General features: G+C 42.8%; 2 protein-coding genes across 2 annotated transcripts; one reads left to right on the top strand and one right to left on the bottom strand.

The window, feature by feature from the left end:
- Nucleotides 1–2,112: 2,112 nt before the first annotated feature.
- Nucleotides 2,113–9,605, top strand: eci1 (enoyl-CoA delta isomerase 1). Its single transcript, XM_083931082.1, has 7 exons — nt 2,113–2,230; nt 3,387–3,512; nt 3,955–4,082; nt 6,313–6,459; nt 6,565–6,686; nt 7,547–7,725; nt 8,026–9,605. The coding sequence occupies exons 1-7, from the start codon at nt 2,188–2,190 to the stop codon at nt 8,190–8,192; spliced, it is 912 nt and encodes a 303-aa protein (XP_083787208.1). The 5' UTR covers nt 2,113–2,187; the 3' UTR covers nt 8,193–9,605.
- Nucleotides 9,606–10,016: 411 nt separating this feature from the next.
- Nucleotides 10,017–21,978, bottom strand: dnase1 (deoxyribonuclease I; the record flags this gene model as incomplete). The annotated part of the gene is made up of 9 exons (XM_083931796.1): nt 21,910–21,978; nt 21,125–21,263; nt 19,155–19,243; nt 18,876–18,962; nt 18,035–18,150; nt 17,379–17,491; nt 17,087–17,241; nt 16,799–16,892; nt 10,017–10,085 (listed from the first exon to the last, which is right to left on the bottom strand). The coding sequence occupies exons 2-9, from the start codon at nt 21,260–21,262 to the stop codon at nt 10,017–10,019; spliced, it is 861 nt and encodes a 286-aa protein (XP_083787922.1). The 5' UTR covers nt 21,263; nt 21,910–21,978.
- Nucleotides 21,979–22,604: the final 626 nt, after the last annotated feature.

The raw sequence follows: 22,604 nt of genomic DNA, 5'->3' as shown, positions 1-22,604 counted from the left end.
TACCTTATTAAAGGTTGAGGAGAATGATCAGAACACCGCCATCTAGTGTCTCAAGATCTTAGTCGCAATAACAAAAAATAATTCCAGCAGTCGGGTTGCCAGGTTGGTCAGACCCGGTCCAGTAGCTACAGGAGACCAGAGTCTGTATGAGTCTGTTTAAACCCATCTCCTCCAGCAAATCACACCATAAAAACAAGTATTAGAGGAGTTTGACTGAGAGTTAGCGTTAGCTGTTAGCGTTAGCCGTTCCAGCTAAGTGAAGATGAAAGTGATGTTAGCGATCAAGGAGAAACGCAGCCATGTGGGCGTGCGTTTGAATGGCGTTTCTCTCCTTTCTCAGTCCATGGAGTGAATGCTCGGCCTATATTGATTTTGGTTTTTGCCCGTCTCCGCTCACTCAGCTGCTGGGACAAATAACGCCCCCTTCACTGAGGCTCCGAAGCAGCTGCAGATTATGCAAACTCCATTTTACCCAGTGCCAGCCTACAGTAGCTGCACCCAACAACAGACAACCCTGGCAACCAGCACCGCCCAACACGGTGGCTGCTACCATGGAAACAGAACGGGACAGAAAATCATTGTCAAACCTGTCAAAAATGTTAAATATTAATTCAGACTAAATATATATTTTTATGGAAAAGCAATACTTTCATTCTGTACCTCTCAAAATGCCCTGTGGGAGTATTATTTTGTTTTTTAAAATAGCTTTTAATAAAGATTCTACATATTCAACCTTTAAATAAACAATATTGATGCATCAACATAAGCAGCAACTGCAGCTCGCCTGTTAGCCAGTTCCCATCTGATACTGCCACCATATGTATGGATGTACAGAGCAGCTTTTCACAACAGACACTGACAACATGCACCACACATTGTTCATTGCATCCATACGCACACATTCACAGCTGATCCTGACTTCCAAACCTCATTGTCTTTACTGTATGTTTCACTTTCATTGAATAAATGGCCGTTTGTTCATTTTAGCCGTTAGCTGTGCATCTCCCTCTTTTGTTGTGGCCTGCGTGAGCCAGTCATAACATGTTGGGGGCTGGTTTATCGGAGCATTAAACCAGGACCTTTTTGTGGTTTTCTTTAATTACTCCTTGTTCGTTTCTATTGAGTAAATTAAGTTTAGTTGAGTGCTGTTTTAGATATTCATGGGGAAATAGGGTCCAGGTTGCGAAATACAGAATTTCCTCTTGAACAGTGTGCAAGAAAGGTGTTGACATAATATCATTAATACCTGTAAAATCGAATCTGTGTTTGTCAGAAAGGTGTTTATTCAACGTAAAGGTCATTTTAGGGTCATCCCTATGTTCCCCAGAAGGGGCTGATGTTCCCTGGTCACAAAAGCCTCTGCCTTCGCTGATTTATACAGCATTTTGTTGGGGTTAGAGGTTACGGTTAGGGTCAGGGTAAATGGGTATTGTTAGGGTCTACATAGACAAGGTCCGATGTTCCCTGGTCACATACAAAGCGGGGAACGTATAGACCCGGGGAACATAGGAACGCTCCCGTAATTTTGCATTATGCTAAAGTATTTCTTTATTTTCTTTTTGTCAGACAGGTTGACAAACATGTTTTTGATTGAAGGTCATTATGTAATGTGCCGATGCAAAAGCACAAAGATCAGATAAGCACTGCTGCTGTGTTCTTCCAATATGCCCAATATGTTTTATTAGTTTTATTTGTTGCTTTACCATAACGTCTAGATGGCTGCCTCAGTTGTTGCTCTTTTGTTCAGTCTCTAGTCTCACTCCCACAGGCCCCCATTTATCATTCCCTATCCATCCACCACATTCCTTAGGACTTTCCCACCTGTCCCGTTCAAATAACATTCTTTTAACAGGTTTATTGCTGGGGTAACAGGGAATGCCAGATTTTGCTCAGGAAAGTCGCTGTGTCTTGTGGCAAGTGTCTTTTTTGACACAGGGGCCCAGCATTAGTGAAAGCATTAAGACAGGGCCCAGTCTTATTAGAAAAACTTTAGATCACATACCATCAGTACACTCGTTGAAGCCTCAGTTTTGGCCCATGTGAGGAGCTAGAATGGGTTATACACAGTAGGTGGCGATAATGCACTCATAAGCTGATTTGCCAAAGAAGAAGAAAGAGAAGGCGGAGGGGCGGCTGGGCCAGTAGCGTAAGCAGCAGTGTGTTGTCCCTGAGTGTGAGCAGGACAAAATGGCATTAAGAGCTGCATTGAGGAGCAAGTGTAGCTTGTCAGGTACGTCTGCATGTGTCTTCAGTACACCTGTTATTAAAGGAATGACTTGAATATTTTAAAAGTAATCTCGCTTGCGGCTCTGTTAGCTGTGTAAGCTGTGTTAGCTGTGTTAGCTGAGTTAGCTGAGTTAGCTGAGTTAGCTGTGCTCTACAGAAACTGGGACAAAGGTCACAGGACACTGCAGGACTCTTAACTTTGGCTAATGCATCAATGAATAGGCTATAATGGACACAAACTTTCTAATGTTATGCCAACATGTGCATCTACACCTTACCTCTCATGACATAGCGTTTCAGGTTAAAGCTACTTTTCTTTAGGCTATTTATTTCTAAAACTCGTTGAAGAGTAATTCAAGCCAGCCTCGGCTTTTACAAAATATTCCGACATAGGGAGAATACATCAAATGATATGCATGTGGGTTTATTGATAAAACCATATTTGGTCCTGATGAATGGAACATGAACGTTATCTGAAGCAGTATGTACCTTATCAATGATTAGTTGGTCTTTTTATGAGCTGATGGAAAGGAAATGAATTGTCAACTTCATTTACAAGTTAATAAATGTTTAAATGTTTGTTTCAGTCAAGATGACCTTGTTCCAGCTTCTCAATTCCTTCTTTTATTTTATTCTTTAATCTGATTGTATATAGAATATCTTTGCGGTTTGGACTGTTGATCCGACAGAAACAAGCAGTATGAATAATTAATGGATACAAATAATATAATTATTAAAGATGACTATTTTGTTCGGATTGTTTGATCCTAAATGAGGAAACGCCAAGAATGAACAGTATGGCAGATGTAGGGCTGTTACTGCTCTGAAATATACTGATCATGCTATTAAAACCTTTTATTTCTTAGAAGCTTGATCTATAAAAACCAAGGACAAAAGTACTTTTAAGCTACATCATGATGTTGGATTAATGAAAATATGTTAGAGCATTAACAGCAAAGTACTCTAAAGCATTAGGAACCTCCTCAGTATTGTGATAATGACTGTTCTGCTGTACTTGCTGTAACTAAATCATAAGTTGTTGATTTGATGTTCTGATTTGCATGGATATGTATTAGATATGGATATGTACACCTTCTAGCAGATCTTCCTCAGAGCCAGTAAGTGCGTATGTGTGCGTGTGTGTGTGTCTGTGTGTGTAGGTCTTGTTTCCCAGTGGTCCTCCTGCAGCAGTAATGGCAGAGCATGTGTGTTCCCTGTCTTCGTCGCTCAACGAAGGAACAACTCCACCTCGCCTAAGATCGAAGTGGATTTTGACCAAAGCACAGGTAAACATTTTTCCAAAAGATCAGTTTGTGTTAAAAAATGCTGGAAAGACTTTTGTTCTGTCTCTTTAATGAGCGGAACAATCAGGGCTAATTTGATTGTGATTCAGTGGGACATCAGTTGCCAGAAGACAGACCTGTGTCACAGCTGTACATGTTTACTGCCTTTGTCGGGCTTTAACTGACTGAACCTACCAAGAGACAGCTGCAGCCTGAGTTTGGCTGTGACAAGGAAATGTAAATTACATATTGCAGTTTGCAGTAATGACCATACCCATCTCTTAACCGACTATAGAACACAATTGAGAGCTGAGAGAGAGAGAGAATTGAAGCAGAGGCTTCCAATCCCATGTCATCGTTTCTACCATTTTACATCATTGTCTGTGGAGAATATAAGTAACAATAAGTATTGAGGTAAATGATCAGCATCTCTGTCTCTCTGTAGGTGTAGCTGTGATGCGCATGCAGAATCCACCAGTCAACAGCCTCAGTTTAGATTTCCTCACAGAGTTCTGCATCGGTGTGGAGAAGCTGGAGATGGATAAGAGCTGCCGAGGCCTCATCCTCACCTCAGTACGGTAACTTAGACTTAGACTTAGACTTAGACTTCTCTTTATTGATCCTTTGGGATGAACTCCCGCAAAGGAAATTAGTTTCCAGCAGCTTACAAAAACACAAGGGAGGTATAAAAAAATTACAGTATAAGATAACCAATAAACTCTTAGCTTAATAAATACAGAAAGTACAGAAAAAACAATAACCTCAACAGTAACCTCATTGTTTAAAGCAGCAGGGCCTGTGTGCAATTTAAGATGTCTTTTGCCTTCATGTTATAAGCTAGTTAATATGCATTGTAATAATACCAGGGTTTCCCGCAGCACTTTACAGCTTAGATTCAAGATTCAAGATTCAAGAAGCTTTATTTATCCCGAGGGAAATTATTGTGCAACAGTTTCAATACAAAGGTGGGAAAGGATCAGTGACAATAAGCATAAACATAAATCAAATCAAAATAAAGCTAACATAAAATAAATCAAACAATAACTAAATGTGACAGAGTGCAACGGACATTGTGGTTAAACGTAGGTATATACAATATACAACAATACGCAATGTGCAGTTTACTAGCCTATTGAAATAAAATAAGTACAGACTGAATAAATGATAAGGAGCAATACATGAAAACAGTGTTAAAATGTAGCAGCATTTCCTACAGAACTAAGTTACAGTACAGTACAGTGAAGTGTAGCAGCATTCCTTACTGAACTTAGTTACAGAACAACTAAATAAAGTGATGTAGTGATGATATAAAGTGATATAAAGTGACAAGTGACATTTACTCAGGACACAGTGGCCCTCATTTATCAAACGAACACGAACGTGCTTTCAACCATTTCTTGGCAAACTCCGGCATTTATCAATTTGGATGTGAGCGGGAGCTACGATCAAATCTCACGTCTGGTCTGAGATCGTGTACGCAAATTTGAGCCTGTGTATTTGCGGTGCAGCACAGCAAAATCTGGCTGAAAATAATTAACAAACCTCAGCTGTCATTAAGCATTAGCAGTCACATATTAAGAACAGATTCAAAACGGTTAAAAAAAATAAAAAATTGTGGTTGGAGCAATTGATTGTACTCATGTGCGTCTGAAGGCACCATCCATGAATGATTACGCATTCATCAATCGCAAAAACTACCACTCGATAAATGTACAGGTGATTTGTGATGCCAAGCTATCGCTTTTAAAGCACAGCTCGACTCCAGCCCCCCGCGACCCCGTCAGGGACAAACGGTTGAAGATCACGTCCATTGATGAGCTGACAAGGGGCCGAAGAAGTGACAAGACCAGCCTCTCCAGGGACTTCATCAGGTGCGACGACAGCGCCACCGGTCTGTAGTCTTTGGAGGTGCTGGGATGCACCTTCTTAGGTACTGGTACCAGGCAGGATGTCTTCCACAGCACAGGACTCAGGCTGAGGTTAAAGATGTACTGCAGGACACCACAAGGTGGCTGCCGAAGCAACACACGCCTAAGCAACACACGCCTAAGCAACACACGCCTAAGCAACACACGCCTTAGCAACACACGCCTGTCGCGTTAACTAACTTTTTCCAATAAAAAAATTATAACAGCAATATTCACCGTGTTATTCTGATCTGTTTTCAACCTTTCATTCCAAACTGTAACCAACGCCAGTCTCCCTTCTCTGCAGAACATTTTTAAAATCTAGTTTGCCTACAAAATATATGCCTCCGAATTGTGTGATGCGTTCGAACAGCGGCGTGTTACCTTTACAACTACCCCACTATGAACCATAGTTGGGAGCGAGCTGGTTACCATCACATTCACACCGTAGACTCAGAACAGAACACACCACTACGTCACACATACGCATTTTCCCAATAAGCCGCTAGAGGGAGGCTGAGTTTACAGCAGGCATCTGGTGGTTGAATGTCATTGTGCTCTCTATCATTGTTTATTATTATGTAATATTTAGTATTTAATAAATAATTGTTCAATGTAGTACAGAGTCTGCAGTCTGTATCACACAAACAAGACCTCCAACCTTGGTCAACAAGGTTGGAGGCCAACCACACCCCAACACCTTGACTAACAACTTTTTTGCGGGAAACCCTGAATACTTGTTATTTTTATCATAGGAAATAATCTCTGATGTTTTGGAATGTTATGTAATGGCATTGTCTAGCATTTTCACTGCTGGCAAATGGTCATTTTTTCAAACATTGCAGCACAAATTGACTGTGTGTGCGTGCATGCCTGTGTTTGTGTGTTTAAACCAGAACCAGCCCAAGGTGTTCTCAGCCGGGCTGGACATTATGGAGATGTACGGGAAGAGCCCAGAGCGCTGTGGAGAGTTCTGGAGAGCTGTTCAGGAGATCTGGCTGAAACTCTATAGCTCCAACATGGTCACTATAGCTGCAATCAATGTATGTAGAAATCATCCACACCCACCCGCTCATGGTCAGCGTGGTTGAGGAACAACTGGAACCTCATCAGCAGAAAAATCAAAGTCTACCTCTTCACTCCCACAGGGTTCCAGTCCTGCAGGTGGCTGTCTCGTGTCTATGACGTGTGACTACAGGATAATGGCAGACAACCCGCGTTACAGCATCGGCCTTAATGAGACGCAGCTGGGCATCGTAGCACCTTTTTGGTAAGGAATTCTAAGTATGACAACATCCATGACAGTTCATGATGATGATAGTGTTGCATTAAGGAGGCTCTGATAAGAATTTCTGGAGACGATCGCTGAAGGCCATATCGCTGAAGGCCATATCGCCGATACTGATCACAACATTATTTATTCAGTCAACAATTCTTAACAACATTGTATATTAAGAAATGAGATGCTATCATGACCAGTTTATTTATTGGCAGGAAACATGAGCAACGTATTCCACTCTCTCGTAATCAGTGTTAGCCACGTCCGGCTGTTAGCAACAGGCTTTGAAATCCGTTTTCTCTCATTTAGTGGATGTGTCAGAGGTGTTAGCCTTCTACCTAAAAAGACACTGAGCGTGTGTACACAGAAGGGTTTTTAACACACTACCGCTTCAGTTTAAACGTACAATATGTAACATTTTTTCGACAATTCTACCAGTGTCTTTTTTTATTGTGTTCTTAAATTATCCCAAATTTTTCTAATAATATGCAATCTTTAATTCAGCGACACAGAGCATGTTTCATCTTTCATAGTCAGTGGCGTCCTATAACCTTTAACCACCACTCTACGCCGTAACTCGCAAACAAACCTTAATAAATCATTTACTCCTGCCAGACGTTTTGTTACATTTTGTCAGTTGAACTTGCCAGACACAGCTTTTTTACCAGCCCATAGAGAAACTGTCTTGCGTTTAGCATCATCTGATCAGACTTTTATAGAGACCACCGATCAGCTGATAATGATTGGACCACCCTCAGTTGATATGTACAATAAATCCAACAACTGCTGATCCCCTGCACTATTTCACCTGAGTGACCGTAGTAAACAATTGTTGCTGCTGCTGCCTGCAGGTTTAAGGACACCATGGCTAACACAGTTGGCCACCGAACCACCGAGATAGCTCTGCAGTTGGGACAGCTCTACAACCCATCAGAGGCACTGAAGATAGGTCTGGTAGACCAGCTGGTACCTGAAGACCAGGTCCTCACCACAGCCACACAGACCATGACCAAGTGGCTGGCTATTCCAGGTATATAAAAAAAATGCGTGTGCGTGCGTGCGTGCGCGTGTGCGTGCGCGCGTGCGTGCGTGCGTGCGTGCGTGCGTGCGTGCGTGCGTGCGTGCGTGTGTGTGTGTGTGTGTGTGTGTGTGTGTGTGTGTGAGAGAGATCAGTGAACTGGCCAGTTTCTCTACTCTTCCACTGGTGGTACTTTTGCTTATTCCCCGCTCACACATTTGTTGTTGAGTGTCCTTCAGGGGCAGAAAACAAACAAATCTGCACTCCACTTTTGGACTTGGTGAGCTTACTATTCATCTGTTCCCTCCACAGACCATGCCAGACAGATCACCAAGTCCATGATGAGGAAGCCAACCATCGACAAGCTAACGTCCAACAGAGAGGCTGACATCCAAAACTTCGTCACCTTTATCACCAAAGACTCAATTCAGAAGTCGCTCCGCATGTACATGGAGATGCTTAAAAAGAGAAGGGGCTAGAGGAGAGGGGGGGAAACTTTTAAAATGACACACATTAGATAGTTTGTGACACATCTGCCTTCAGTGTCGTGTTTGTTGGTGGTAACTATGCTAAGATCCTTGAATACAGCTCCCTGCCTGCCTTTAATAAGAGTGTTCGACCTGCAAGTTCAGGGAAGACATCAAGACTGACACCTATGATTCAGTGACAAATAAATGTTTTCTGTCAACATTTAATAGTAGTACTTTAGTTAAGTAACATCAATAAATTACAATTTGCTTTCCTTCTTTTAGAAATATTTAGTGAGCTAGTTTGCACGCTGTTTAATCTGCTAGTTACACTTTTACTCCTGTGAGTTACACTTTACACTCTTCACTTTCTGAGTATCTCTGACTACAGCTTCATACACTCTGCTTTGTCATTTTGAGGAATCCAGAGCTTGACAGCCCTACCATGCTTAGTTTGCGGTTGCCCAGCTATGACTGAACAATTGCTGTTTTGATCTGTTCTTAATATGTGACTGCTTATGCTTAGTGACAGCTGAGGTTTGTTCATTATTTTCAGCCAGATTTTGCTGTGCTGCACCGCAAATACACAGGCTGAAATGTGCATACACCATCTCAGACCTGATGTGAGATTTGATCGTAGCTCCCGCTCACGTCCAAATTGATAAATGCCGACGTTTGCGTGGAAATGGTCGTACGCACGTTTTTCTGCCGTACGTTCATTTGATAAATGAGAGCCAATGTGTCAAATATGAAGTACAAATCCAGGATACTTTGGCTTTACTTGAATAATTCCAATGTATGTTACCTTGTACTCCACTACATAATTCTGGTACTTTTTACTGCACGCATTTATCAGTCAGTTTTAGTTACTTTGCAGATGGCAGTTTTTCAGCCTCATCCTGTCCATTGAAAAACATGTATCTCCAGATGTGTTGAGAACATTCTCCTACCTTTTAAGCTAAATAAAGTGTTTTTAAAGCCTTTTGGACAAAGCTGAAAAGTTGACTTTTTAGAAACACATGATAGCCACACTACAAATAATATGATCCATTGCTGTAGATTAAACTACCCAGTAGGATAAAAACAAGTTAAAATGAGCACAACTATAAACATCTACAGCAGGAAAATGTGACATACACATTAATGCAGCAGGAATATCCATCCTTAAATATCAAATATAATAGTCACTAGTTCAGAAATGTAATCAAAATGAAGGCAGAGTTCAAAGTTGTGTTCCTTGCAAGGTCAGTAGTGTGGTAGGAAGTAGAGAAGCCCCTTCACACCCCTGGCCTGATTTGGTGTAGCGGTTGGTGTGATCCCATCACATCAGATGGTCTGTAGTTGGAGAATCAGTGTCATGTTAGGTTCTACTTTATCTCTGCTACTATACTTCACAAATGATCCTGTGGTCATATTGAGAAATAAAGTTGCTTTCGGTCTGATGTACTACTCCTTTTTGGTGTCATGATGTTTAGATAGATTCAGTTTTATGTGCAAAGACTTTGTTTCGTCACTGAAAATCGCCCTGCCACTTGACAACAGCAGTGTGTCCTTAGAGAATCACTGTTCGAATAACTCTGGATAAGCATTGCCTTTCGGTAGAAAGTCATTTCAAAATTTAGGGGGGAAAAAAAGCATCTCACCTTTTATGCACTTCAATAAGAGACATGACTTTTTTTTAACATGCCTGTTCCAAAAAGACAAATTTGAAATTAAATACTTTGACAGATTTGTTTATTTAGGTTTTGTAAATTCAATGTTGCGTGGTAACCCCAGAGCGTAATCATAATTGAGATTCAGCCTGGAGGTCTTTTGAACAGTTGTGGTTGTCATGATTCAGGCAGGAGCAGCCGCATGGCCAATCAGCTCCACCTCCACAGGGAAATGGTCACTGACAGCCAATGCCTGTGTGAGATGGAGAAAAGATTTGTAGAGAGTTTGCCTGTGGCACAATGTTGGTAGTCCAGCTTGGAATACACAATATCGCCACAGTTGACACAGCATTTATACAGCATGTTTTATTATGCACTATAAAACTCAATAGGCCATCAAATTACTTCTTTCACCAGCATCCATAAGGACTGTATACAGTGTAATGGTGCTCCTGTTTGTTTTTGTCCAAACGATTCTTAACGATAATTAACCAAAACGGATGACAATTTTCCAAAAGCATACCATAATAGTAACAGTAACAGTCCAGACCAAGCCCCACCACAGCGATTCATTCCTGGTTGATCCAATAAGAAAGTAACCTGACTCTCGCCAGATGACTTTCGTTCCACCTTGCTTCCGCCTTGACTCCGCCTCAGCTCCTCTCAACCATCTGGGATGGCTCCATAGGAAAGTGATTGCAGGTGGTTGAGCCAATCAGGACCGCCGGGCTGGGTTTATAGATGTGACATAGCGGAGAAGCGACTGTTGTGATTCGTGATCACACTGTCCTCCCGGACCACGACCCGGACTTTGGTACTTGTCCCCCCTCCCTCTCCCCCCCGCGCCCCAGCCCCGTTTGTACTCACACTGCCAGGGCCGGCCAATGCTTCTTGCTGTCCATACGCCATCACGCCGTAACACGTCACACGCACTGATCGCGTGTGTGTGGCTTTGTTTACAAATCTTTCCACAGACCTCAGAGTTTTTGTGCGTCTTGTCGACTGTTTTTGAATATTTTCATCAAATAAAATCTGCAGTAAACACTCCACCTCCGCATCACACCAACGTGAACCTTTCGCCACCATTGTTGTTGTTGTTAAATATCCGCGCATGGTCCGTCCTTCTATTTACATGTCCGAACAGGCGGACATAACGCTACTGCCGTAGGGCTCGTGCTCGTGCGCGTACACGTGCGCACGCTCGTGCTCGTACATGTGCAAACGGCTCCGCTAAAGCCCACCTCTTTCAAGCGGGCCGTGGGGGCCCAGCTGGCCCCAGTTGAGCACGGAGCGGGTGCGCTCACACTACTTAGGGCCTGATCACACTATCCTTTTGGCCGCGGCCAAAACCGGTTTTTCAGCTAAAGTCTAGTACCTTTAAGTAGTGTGACAGCGTGATCACACTGTCCTTTTGGCCGCGGCCAAAACCGGTTTTTCAGCTAAAGTCTAGTACCTTTAAGTAGTGTGAGCGCACCCGCTCCGCGCTCAACTGCGGCCAGCTGGCCCTCCACGGCCCGCTTGAAATAGGTGGGCTTTAGCGGAGCCGTTTGCACATGTACGAGAACGAGCGTGCGCACGTGTACGAGCACGAGCACGAGCCCTACGGCAGTAGCGTTATGTCCGCCTGTTCGGACATGTAAATAGAAGGACGGACCATGCGCGGACATTTAACAACAACAACAATGGTGGTGAAAGGTTCACGTTGGTGTGATGCGGAGGTGGAGTGTTTACTGCAGATTTGGTCGGATGAAAATATTCAAAAACAGTCGACAAGACGCACAAAAACTCTGAGGTCTATGGAAAGATTTGTAAACAAAGCCACACACACACGATCAATGCGTGTGACGTGTTACGGCGTGATGGCGTATGGACAGCAAGAAGCATTGGCCGAGGCCCAGGTAGTGTGAGTACAAACGGGGCTGGGGCGCGGGGGGAGAGGGAGGGGGGACAAGTACCCTAAAGTCCGGGTCGTGGTCCGGGAGGACAGTGTGATCACGCCCTGAGCGCACCCGCTCCGCGCTCAACTGGGGCCAGCTGGGCCGCCACGGCCCGCTTGAAATAGGTGGGCTTTAGCGGAGCCGTTTGCACATGTACGAGCACGAGCGTGCGCACGTGTACGCGCACGAGCACGAGCCCTACGGCAGTAGCGTTATGTCCGCCTGTTCGGACATGTAAATAGAAGGACGGACCATGCGCGGACATTTAACAACAACAACAATGGTGGTGAAAGGTTCACGTTGTGTTTACTGCAGATTTGGTCGGATGAAAATATTCAAAAACAGTCGACAAGACGCACAAAAACTCCGAGGTCTATGGAAAGATTTGTAAACAAAGCCACACACACAAGATCAATGCGTGTGACGTGTTACGGCTTGAAGGCGTGTGGACAGCAAGAAGTATTGGCCGAGGCCCTGGTAGTGTGAGTACAAACGGGGCTGGGGCGCGGGGGGGAGAGGGAGGGGGGACAAGTACCCTAAAGTTCGGGTCTCGGTCCGGGAGGACAGTGTGATCACGTCCTTAAAGGTACTAGACTTTAGCTGAAAAACCGGTTTTGGCCGCGGCCAAAAGGACAGTGTGATCACTTTAGAGACAAAAATGGCGGCTCGCATCGAGGAAACAGGCGTCAACATGGATGCTGCTGTTTCATCCGTGTTGTCCAATCTCACAAAACACCAGAGAATGGCTCTGAAGGCTTTTGTTGGTGGAAACCATGTTTTCACCCTTCTGCTAACCGGGTTTGGATTTTCCCTGCATCGCTCTCATCAGCGTCACAGGTTGGTTTCCATGTGAGTGGTTGAAGTAGCACGTCAATAAAGATGACAGACAAGTCGTTTATCCAATCATATGCAAGGATGTTTGATAAGGCCCAGCCTCCTGAAATCTCTTTCCTATGGAGAGATGCCAGATGGATGAGTGAAGCAAGAAGGAACCAAATTCACCTGGAGACAGTCAGGTTAAAGTGCCAGAAACTGCAGTTCTCTGAGAGTCCACTAGTCCACAGTTTCATAATAGAGCAGTTTCTCATTGACCCCCATGTAAAATAGACCGTTTTCACAGCGTAATTAAACCTATTTAAGGCCTGGTACAAAAAAAATTCTAGTCTGTATGTGTAGGTCATATCTCCATGACAACACAGAGGGTGCGAGTTTCTTTGTAACAGGCTAGTTTTTATTTTATTGGAGGTAAACTTTATGACCTCCAGGGGCATGGCTAGCTGCTGGGCCTCACTTCTCCTTGGAGGACTCCTGTAAGCAATTACGATTGGATCAAGTTGAGAGAACGGACCTTGACGTAGATGCTACTTCCATTTTATATACAGTCTATGGTCCAGACACATAACCCTGTAAAATGGCGGAACGTCCTTCCTTCACTTTCTACCAAGCAGCAAACTCAAATGATGTAGTGCTGAAAGATGCAGTTCCTTCAGTGTCCACTTTACGCTGGCTCTAAAAGTGAGTACATCCTTATAGGGCCCTATTTTAAAATACCCAACTACAGCAGAGATAAACATGTTTACGGCCTGGTACAAAAAGAAACTGGTTTTGCTCTATATAGATAATATCCTTGTTCATGACAACTGAATTATATTTAGGCTATGTCCATATTTTATACAATCTTTGCTTTCTGCACTAACTAGACAATTTTAAGAGGAGCTGATAGGCAGGTTCTGTTACCTTTGGACACAGCCAGGCCAGCCTTTTTCCTGGTGCGTTCAGACCGGATGCGATACACATGATGAAATCGCAAGAAAAGCAAATAACACGCTGCTTGATCATTTTTGGACCATTTGGAGCGTCGGAATGACAAACGAGGCAGATGAGGCAGTAAGTTGTAAGCCAAGGCGACTAGCTAACTGCAGCTAGGCTCAGCTCTCAGATGAACTCTCGTTGTGTTGTAGTGAGATCAGGCCGTCAGTGATGTAACCTCCGATGTCGTACAGGGTGCCTCTTCAGCACACAGCAAGTCGCCTCGTAGAGACCGGTGACACACTAGGTGGATTCCTACATCCATTCAATGAAATTCATCCATTCGTACCAAATGTTGTCTCCGGTACTGCCCTTCATATCTCTGTCAAGTTTCTGCGTTGTTATGGATTTTATGCAATATATCCTCTAGAGGGCAGTGTCGTGGCGTAAATTACCGGCATTGAAAATCACAAATATCCCGTCTGTAGAGGAGATGATTTTGCTGTTTGTCATCCAAAATCAGTAAAAAAGGCACAAGAAGTGTACGCAGCAGTGGCATGTGAGAGCACTGAATGAGAACCGACACCTTAATGGCAAGTTTTTTTCTTTGGTTTTGCCGACGAGAGAGCTGGACATACCCCTCACCAACTTGCAGACTTTCTCCTCCAAATTTTGCGCCATTTTTAAATGTCAAGATACTACTCTCTTCTTTGTTGATTTTCGCGAATGGTTGGACTTTTGACTCTATATTGCGGTGGCATTGGTTTGTTTTGTCCTGAGCACTCTGGATTCGTAAGGTCTCTGGCGACGGACCCACTGACGGAAGAAAGGGTTCGTATCCGTATTTACCGTAGAGTGGGAATGGGCCTTCACTCTGCAGTGACGGCTTTCTTCTTTTTCTTCTGGATTTCCGGCAGACTAGATGCCTAAAGGCGCGTTGCTGCCACCCAGAGGTCATAATTATCCATTATATATTATTCATAGAAACAGTCTGGTTTCCTTGATTCAGTCAAGGTCAACAGTGGTGGCTGTGGTAATGCCCTGGTGATCCCCTGGATGTTATCATGGAGAACTATAAAATTAAGCTTACTGCAATCTCAACGCTGTTTGGCTGATTTGACACAGCGCACATGATTTTCCTGAAAAGTTCAATATTCAATCAATCAACTCGCACATTTTGTCAGGACTCCGGTCTTGTCAGTCTTCCCTCTTCCTTTTGTGTGAGTTTTTCTCCCTCTGCTTGTTTCTCCCTGCTTGTGTCTTTCCCTGTGTGTTTGTCTGTTGGAGCTGGTAGGCGTGGTTCTGCCCAGCTGTGGCTCGTCTCCTCGTTAAGGCAAATGGATTAAGAGCGGATGTGACTCACGTCCGGTGCCAGTCCATATTGCTATTTCGTGGTTCATGTCTATCGTTTGGTTGGCTACCTAATTGATGATTGTGTTACCTTTCCATGTTGCTTTGTTTTGTGTTAATCTTTTCTTTTGTTAAAGTTTCCTGAGTTCCTGTTTCCCACCATGTGTTCGTGTTTCATCTCCTGATCCCCGCGTTTGGTTTTCCCCTCGTCTCCACCTGGAACCTGTACCTGTTTTCCCGTACCCTGGTTCTTATTTGTTTCTGTTTTTTGTCGATTAAATATCTGTTTAAATCTTACTCGTTGTCCTTGTCTGCATTTGGGTCCTGCTCCTCTGAGTTATTCCCCGCACCGTTCATGACACATTTAATGCGTTGGACACAATGACCCTCATTTATCAAACCAACGTACGGCAGAAAAACGGGCGTATGACCATTTCCACACAAACTTCGGCATTTATCAATTTGGACGTGAGGTCTCACGTCAGGTCTGAGATCGTGTACGCACATTTCAGCCTGTGTATTTGCGGTGCAGCACAGCAAAATCTGGCTGAAAATAATGAACAAACCTCAGCTGTCATTAAGCATAAGCAGTCACATATTAAGAACAGATCAAAATGGATTCTTAAAACGAATAAGAAAAATAAAAATTGTGGTTAGAGCAATTGATTGTACTCGTGCGTCTGAAGGCACCATCCATGAATGATTACGCATTCATCAATCGCAAAAACTACCACTCGATAAATGTACAGGTGATTTGTGATGCCAAGCTATCGCTTTTAAACGTGGTGGCCAGGTGGCCAGGGGGGACACACGATTATTTTATATTTCAAAACAACCCGGCTCCAGCCCCCCGCGACCCTAACAGGAAGGCGCACTGCAGAGCCAAAGTCATCTCCTCGCTAAGTGGCTACCCTTGATAAATTGCATTAAATCAAACAAGGTATCAGATGATTAACATTTTGGTATGGTTCTTCTAGGTGACAAAGGTTATCCTCTTACGGAATACCTAATAACCCCGCTGGCAAACCCAGCTACAGAACAGGAGCGCAAATTCAACAGTGCGCACACACGCACACGGGTCACAATGGAGCGCTGCTTCGGGTTGACTGCCTCCGTAATTCTTTTCCATACAGCGTTTTTATGGGCCCCTTTTATTCCACTCTGCCAAAAAGCACATCTTTATTTTGCTCCATCTCGGATGTCAGGATGCCCATCTGTGTGCCAGAAAAGTTTTTTTCTTCCCAGTGTTTCGTCTCTCCATGTTTGACCTCAGTGGGCGAGGCCTCCGAACCAGGAATATTTAAGGGCGTAACATGTTAATGACGATCGAATTCAGCCGCCGCATTTATCAAGGCCCGCTCATTCGTACGCTGAGATTGGTCGGATACGAATGTTTCATAAATCACACGTCTGTCCTGTCATACAACCAATTCTGCGCTCAGATCTGCGCCTGTTTTCACGCAAGATTGATAAATGAGGGCCAATAGACGTGAAAACCACATCACGAGTAATGCACCGCCCATCTTGAAATCACATATTTAGATTGACTTAGTCTAAATGATGTAATTGTGCTGCTTCTATTGTCTCTATCGCATTCGGTCTGAACGTACCTTTAGTGCTAAGCTAAGCTAACAGGGTGCTTGCGCTAGCTTCATATCGATTGTAAAAACAGTGGTATCAGTCGTCTCATCTAACCCTCCACCAGAAAAATTCACCATATTTCTTGAAATGTCAAACTATTCCTTTAAAGAGTAGGCTAACCATTAAAATTGCGATATTTTGTTTTTAGTGGCAGCTTTGGTGGTAAGATGTAACTGCAGGTGCGCCTCTGGTGTCCTTCAGCCAGTGTTAAGTTACTGTTTCAGCCTCTTTGTACCTTGTGACTGAAGTGAATTAAACTAAGGGAGAATTAAAGCCAAAGTAGTTTTACCAGACTGTGGCTGAGGTTCAAATCCACCATGTAGTCGTACACCTCAGCACTGCCTTGCACGACTCCCCTCATCATGTCACTGGTTACCACAATCCTGCAAACACAGGAAGAGCTGTGGAATTAAGTGTGTGTGTGTGTGTGTGTGTGTGTGTGTGTGTGTGTGTGTGTGTGTGTGTGTGTGTGTGTGTGTGTGTGTGTGTGTGTGTGTGTGTGTGTGTGTGTGTGTGTGTGTGTGTGTGTGTGTGTGTGTGTGTGTGTGTGTGTGTGTGTGTTGTGGTGTGTGTCCACCTGTCGTAAGGGCAGTTAGTGTGTGACACTGTAGTGTCGGCCTCGTTGGGGATCAGCCAGTGGAAACTCTTGTCAGTGAAGAGGCGGATCTGCTGCCAGTCGGAGCCCGATACATAACTGCAGCCTGTGTTGAAGTCCCCCAGCAGAACAACATCCTGCAGGGAGAGTGCAAACGTTCAACCACTCTCCTACCAGCTCATATTTTAGTTAGCCTTTGCACTCCACCTTTTTTTTACACACTTCCACTAAATTATTGACTTTGTGTGTGGTGGTTGTGGAGGAGAGTATTCACATTGATGTTCCAGCGGGTGCGGACATCAGTCACCACATCATAGAGAGCATTCACTTCCTTCACAGCAGAGCCTGGAGAGGTGTGCTGGGGGATCAGAACAAAGTTCTTCACAGCTGGAAAACAGGACAGAGGAAGGAGTCAATGAAGAGGGAATAGGGACTTTAAGCAGCAACGGTTGAAGGGGCGGCTACGGCCTTCGAGAAACATTCCAATTGGTTCCAGATGTTGCGGCCCAACTGTCTACTACGGGAGAACGACTGGTTTGCCGTAATGTCGACAATGACAAACATTTCTGGAGCGACGTAGCCATCCCTTCAACTGTCGCTGCTTAAAGTCCCTAATGCTTGAAGGCAGGGGCGTAGCACAAAATTCCTGACCCATTCTTTATGGGCCCCTCCTCACATCATCAGCTATTCATTCTAGTATCTCTATCTGTAGGCCCTCCTCAAATGAGGGTCCGGTTCCCCCCCCCAGCCCTACACCCCTGCTTAAAGCAGAATAGTATTTAAAGGGGCACTGGTGACCAACAGACCTCCTAATGTCAGAAACTCATTCTACACAAGTCTGGTTCTTAGTTCTCAGTTGAATGATGCTTGAGAGAATCTGCATCACTGGTGTCTAACAGTGAAACACACTTTCACTCTCCCAGAGCCTACCGGTTTGTTTGGAGGTGAACATGATGACGAAGGGCTCTCTGCTGAAGGTGTCTGTACCACAGGGCTCACAGCCATCATCGTAGGTGTAGTTTTTTGCCACGGACACCGTCAGTTCCCTGGAGAGCAATTGTGTAATGCTTCATATCCAAAAATATATGTTGGTGACAGGTTATGTGCCTTTGTTAATAAATTGCATTAAATGACATAAAAAGCTGAAGTGAATTTTCTGGCACAGCACGTGACACATGATCAACCATATTTATCTAGAGCTCCAATATTACACCATCTTTCATAAAAAACAGTGGTGGGAGCCGAAGTGCATGTACTCAAAAACTGTGCTTCAGTACAATTTTGAGGTACTTCACTAGTATATTTCTATTTTCTGTTACTGAAAGCTGTGAAAATCAGTTGAGCCTCTGAGACAGTCTATATATATATACAGCTATATATATATATATATATATATATATACTATATATATATAATGCTCAATATATACATATATATGTTGAGCATTAAAATGTGTTTTACATTATATGAATTATATTATTAGTCTGACATGATCTCTTCTGCATTCTGCTGCATTATGTGTGGTTATATTCTGCTGATAATACTTTTGTAATTATACTAGTAACATGTTGAATGCAGTCTTTAACTAGTGAAGTATTTTAACAATGTGTCTACTTTTATATACAATAAGTATACAGTAGGATCCTGTAACCATCTGTTACAATTAGGACAGGGACAAGAAAGTGCAGAGATTAAGTCAATAAAAGCTTTCAAACAAATACATCTGCTCACACAGTCTTGCTGTATTAGCTTTGTTCATCTCTCTGTGTACCTGTAGAGGAAGAGGTATCTCTCCTTGTAGGAGCTGCGACCCAGAGGCTCACTGACGATGTGACTGTATCTGAACTGAGGAGAACCTCTGGGAACACACACACACACACACACACACACACACACACACACACACACACACATAAAGAGCATCATTTTGTTTATCTTAAATCACAATGTGAGTTCATGAACTGTCTGTGTTTCTTCAAACTTCACCATATTTTGACCACCATATTTTGTGTGTAATAATACAGTGTGTGCTCTGTGTGGTTAGTCGAACTTGTTGATGTGCTCCATGAGTTTTTTGGTTGCAGACAGATCGCTGTCTCTGACCTCCTGGATCAGAATGATGTCATATCGATGGATAATCTGTAAAACAAAAACACAAAACAACACATATTAGATTAAAGTTTGGTCTATTTGAGGAACAGTTCTAGTGTAGAACTAGAAATAAAAGAGGTGAACCAACAAAAAACTCTTCTTTAATAGTTTAATTACATCATCTGTGTTCATTATTGTTCTATGGAGCTCTCCACTGATTCTACACATAAAAGTTCACAATGGAAGTACTACTCCCATCTCAGCTGTATAATGTCTTCTGGCTCTGGAGGAGAAAATAACCACATATGACATTATAGTGATGTCATATGGGTTTTATAAACTCAGGCAGGAACACGACAAACACAAATCCTACATTACAAACTGGGGACATAGAATTTAAGAGCCATGAGGATGGACTAAAGAAATAATAATAGTGCATTATAGGATATGTAGGAACTAGTTTGTTTTTGTTGTTGTCTTTACCGTAAATCTGCCTCCTGTGAGTCACTCAACTTTATCGATGTGAAAAGATAAAGTTGCTGAGTGCCCCCTTAAAGTGTAACTCTGCGGAAAATGGACCCCAGGGTCTTTATCGGCATGAAAACACATCAAATAAGCTATCAAGACATTTTTTGATTGATCAACCATGAATAGAGAATGCCTGGAGAGACGCTAACAGACCCAAAGGGCTAACACTGATTAGCTCGGGGCCGTGCGCTGAACGTATACCAAACAGCATTTTTGGACCACCTGGTAAGGTACAGAATTGTAAAACAGTCTTTTGTTTAATAAACTCTGGGTTCACCAACTACGTTGTTGGTGCTTTGTTTTCTGTGTAGGGATTCTTCTCATGCTGCTGCAGAGGTTTGCTGTTAATCTGAGCAGTATTAGTGGTTAAAAAAGACGTTTTGGATGCGTTCAACATTCCGCCCCGAGCTCATCCGTGTTAGCCCTTTGGGTCTGTTAGCGTCTCTCATTCTCTACATGGTTGATCAATAAAAAAATTGTCTCTATGGCTTATTTGATGTCTTTTAAGGCTGAAAAAGACTATGGGTCCATTTTTTGTCGGAGTTACACTTTAATGGAAGACACTACAGGTTAATAGGAAAAAAGAATAAAAGATACTGTGGATATCACCATTTAACTTTACCAGTTAATAAAAATAATAATATTAATAATAATAATACATTGTATGTGTATTGCACTTTACATTCAACAATCTCAAAGTGCTACAGAGCAGTAGTCAGTTGATTACTGACATTAAGAAAATGATTTTTTTGTAAAATATGTTTACTGAAATTGTATGTTTAAATATGCAAATGAGGCACTATCTTATAAAATATGCTCTAATTTGAGAGAAATGTGAACATGAACAAAGTCAGGTTCAAAAGTCTTGTTTCATTTAGTTGACATATTAGAGACAAAGGGTTTTACAGATATCTCTTTGTATCTCTCCATAAATCAGAAAGTACTGACAACAGCCTTAAAAAAAGATATTTGACCCTGTTTTTATGGATCAACTGTTTCTAAATGCGGCTGTGAATGATGAATAACAAAGCCCTCTGTAGAAACCTCCAGAATACAGTCAGGGATGGAGCTGGAAAGCTTGGTGTCTGTAAGTGTTGCTGAAGTGCAGATTTAAAAGAGACACTACAGGTGAATAAAATGTTAACTAATAGATATCCCCATGAAACTTCTCCATCTGATTACTGACATTAAGACTATGATTTTTTCTGAAATGTTATGTTTCAATATGCAAATGCAGATCTAATGCTATTTTGTGTGAGTTTGGGAGAAATCTACAGACACAAACAGACAAAGTGAAGTCAAAACGATGTTTTCTTTCCTCCAGTCTGAAAGAAGACGTGTTAAGGAAGAGAAAGAGCCACAACTCTCTAAATGATTTGGATGCATAGTACAGTTTCGAACCGTGCTGATGATGTTCATCAGAGTCGTGTTGGAGGCTTTCTTGTCTCCAAACGACTTAATGTTGAAGGCTCCCAGCAGCAGAGAGTTAGACAGATGCAGCAGGGCCACAAAGAGACCCAAAGAACACACCAAACGCATCCTGTGCCAAAAAGGTCAGATAAAAAAAAATGATTAAAGAATAATAATAGTATAATGTATAATTACAATTATAAATCTCATATGACACATGACAGCGTGTGTCACGGGACGTCAAAAGCCTCTTGTTCCCCTGTACTGTGGGAGTCAGAGACGGACGCAGCACCTGCACCCCTGGACACACAACAAGCCCTGTTCCTGCCCTTTATCTAACTGTACGTCTGCAACTTAGTGTTTCATGTGCAGACGCATGTTTCTGGTAAAATATTACTCCAGTATAAATGATCCTGTTACCTTGGTTAAACTGGTGTGGAGGTGATTCTCAGGACAAAGGTTGTAAAATACGGTTTGAGTGAGGTGATTTTGTGTTATGGTCCGCCAGAGTAAAACATATCCTGTTACTGTCACAGAAAGTAACATATTTGCCTTTAAAGAAACATGGAATGAAAGATAAAGCAAACCCAGTCCTGCTGGACCACAACTGTGTATAGTGTTAGGCAGCCTGCAAGAGTGTAAGACAGCAAACAGATGTATTGTACTGTATAGTTATGTCCATGTTACTCTAACTGTAACAATAAGTATGCAAACCTTCTCATCATTGCTCAGCTTGCATCTGTTTTTGCATTAAAAGAGGTTCATAGTGTTTCTACCTGCTTCTGTGAGTGGTGTAGGGAAGAAGTCCTGTCGTGAGCTGAGCACAGAGTCCTTCTTGTGTGAGGCTCCACTACAACTTCAGGTTTTTATTTACCTGCAGGTGCATGTGACTGGGTCAGGCTGGGGAGGGGTGAAGAGCGGTCATGGAGGTGCTTAGCTCTCCACTCTTTATTTGATATGTAAATGTGAAACAACCTGTGCAGGCCTTAACGGTTACATTAAAACCAGGAAAGCCTGGAATTAAGAGGGTTTTTGTTTGTAATGAGTGTTTTTCTAAGTAACTTGTGTCATATCATAAATTATAGATTGGCAGAATAAATCGGTTGAAAGACTTATCTATGTATTTCAAAAAATAGTGGAGGTTCTCTGAGGGCCCTGGCAGGCCTTACATAAGGAACGAATGGCTCAGCATTAGAATCTGTCAGCTAATCTGCTGACCAGTGTCTGTGCCCTAGAAGAGAAAACAGAAAGAGAGGGAAAACAAATCAAGGGGAAACAACTGTTAATTAATTTCTTGCAAAAGAAAGGTGACTAGCTTTTAGCAAACTCCTATGAGATAGTCCCAAATTCAGCTCCCAACATATTCATTTTAACTGTTTTGAAAAGCGTGCATCAGCAATTATAGTTGAGGTTATAGCTGTTTTAGTTTTTAGTGACAGTACATTACCATCAGGAGAGTGTTTTTCCAGTG

Source organism: Echiichthys vipera (genome assembly GCF_963691815.1).
Source record: "Echiichthys vipera genome assembly, chromosome: 17".
Lineage (NCBI taxonomy): Eukaryota > Metazoa > Chordata > Actinopteri > Perciformes > Trachinidae > Echiichthys > Echiichthys vipera.
Note: the sequence above shows the minus strand (reverse complement) of the source record. Positions and strands in the feature narration are given on the sequence as shown.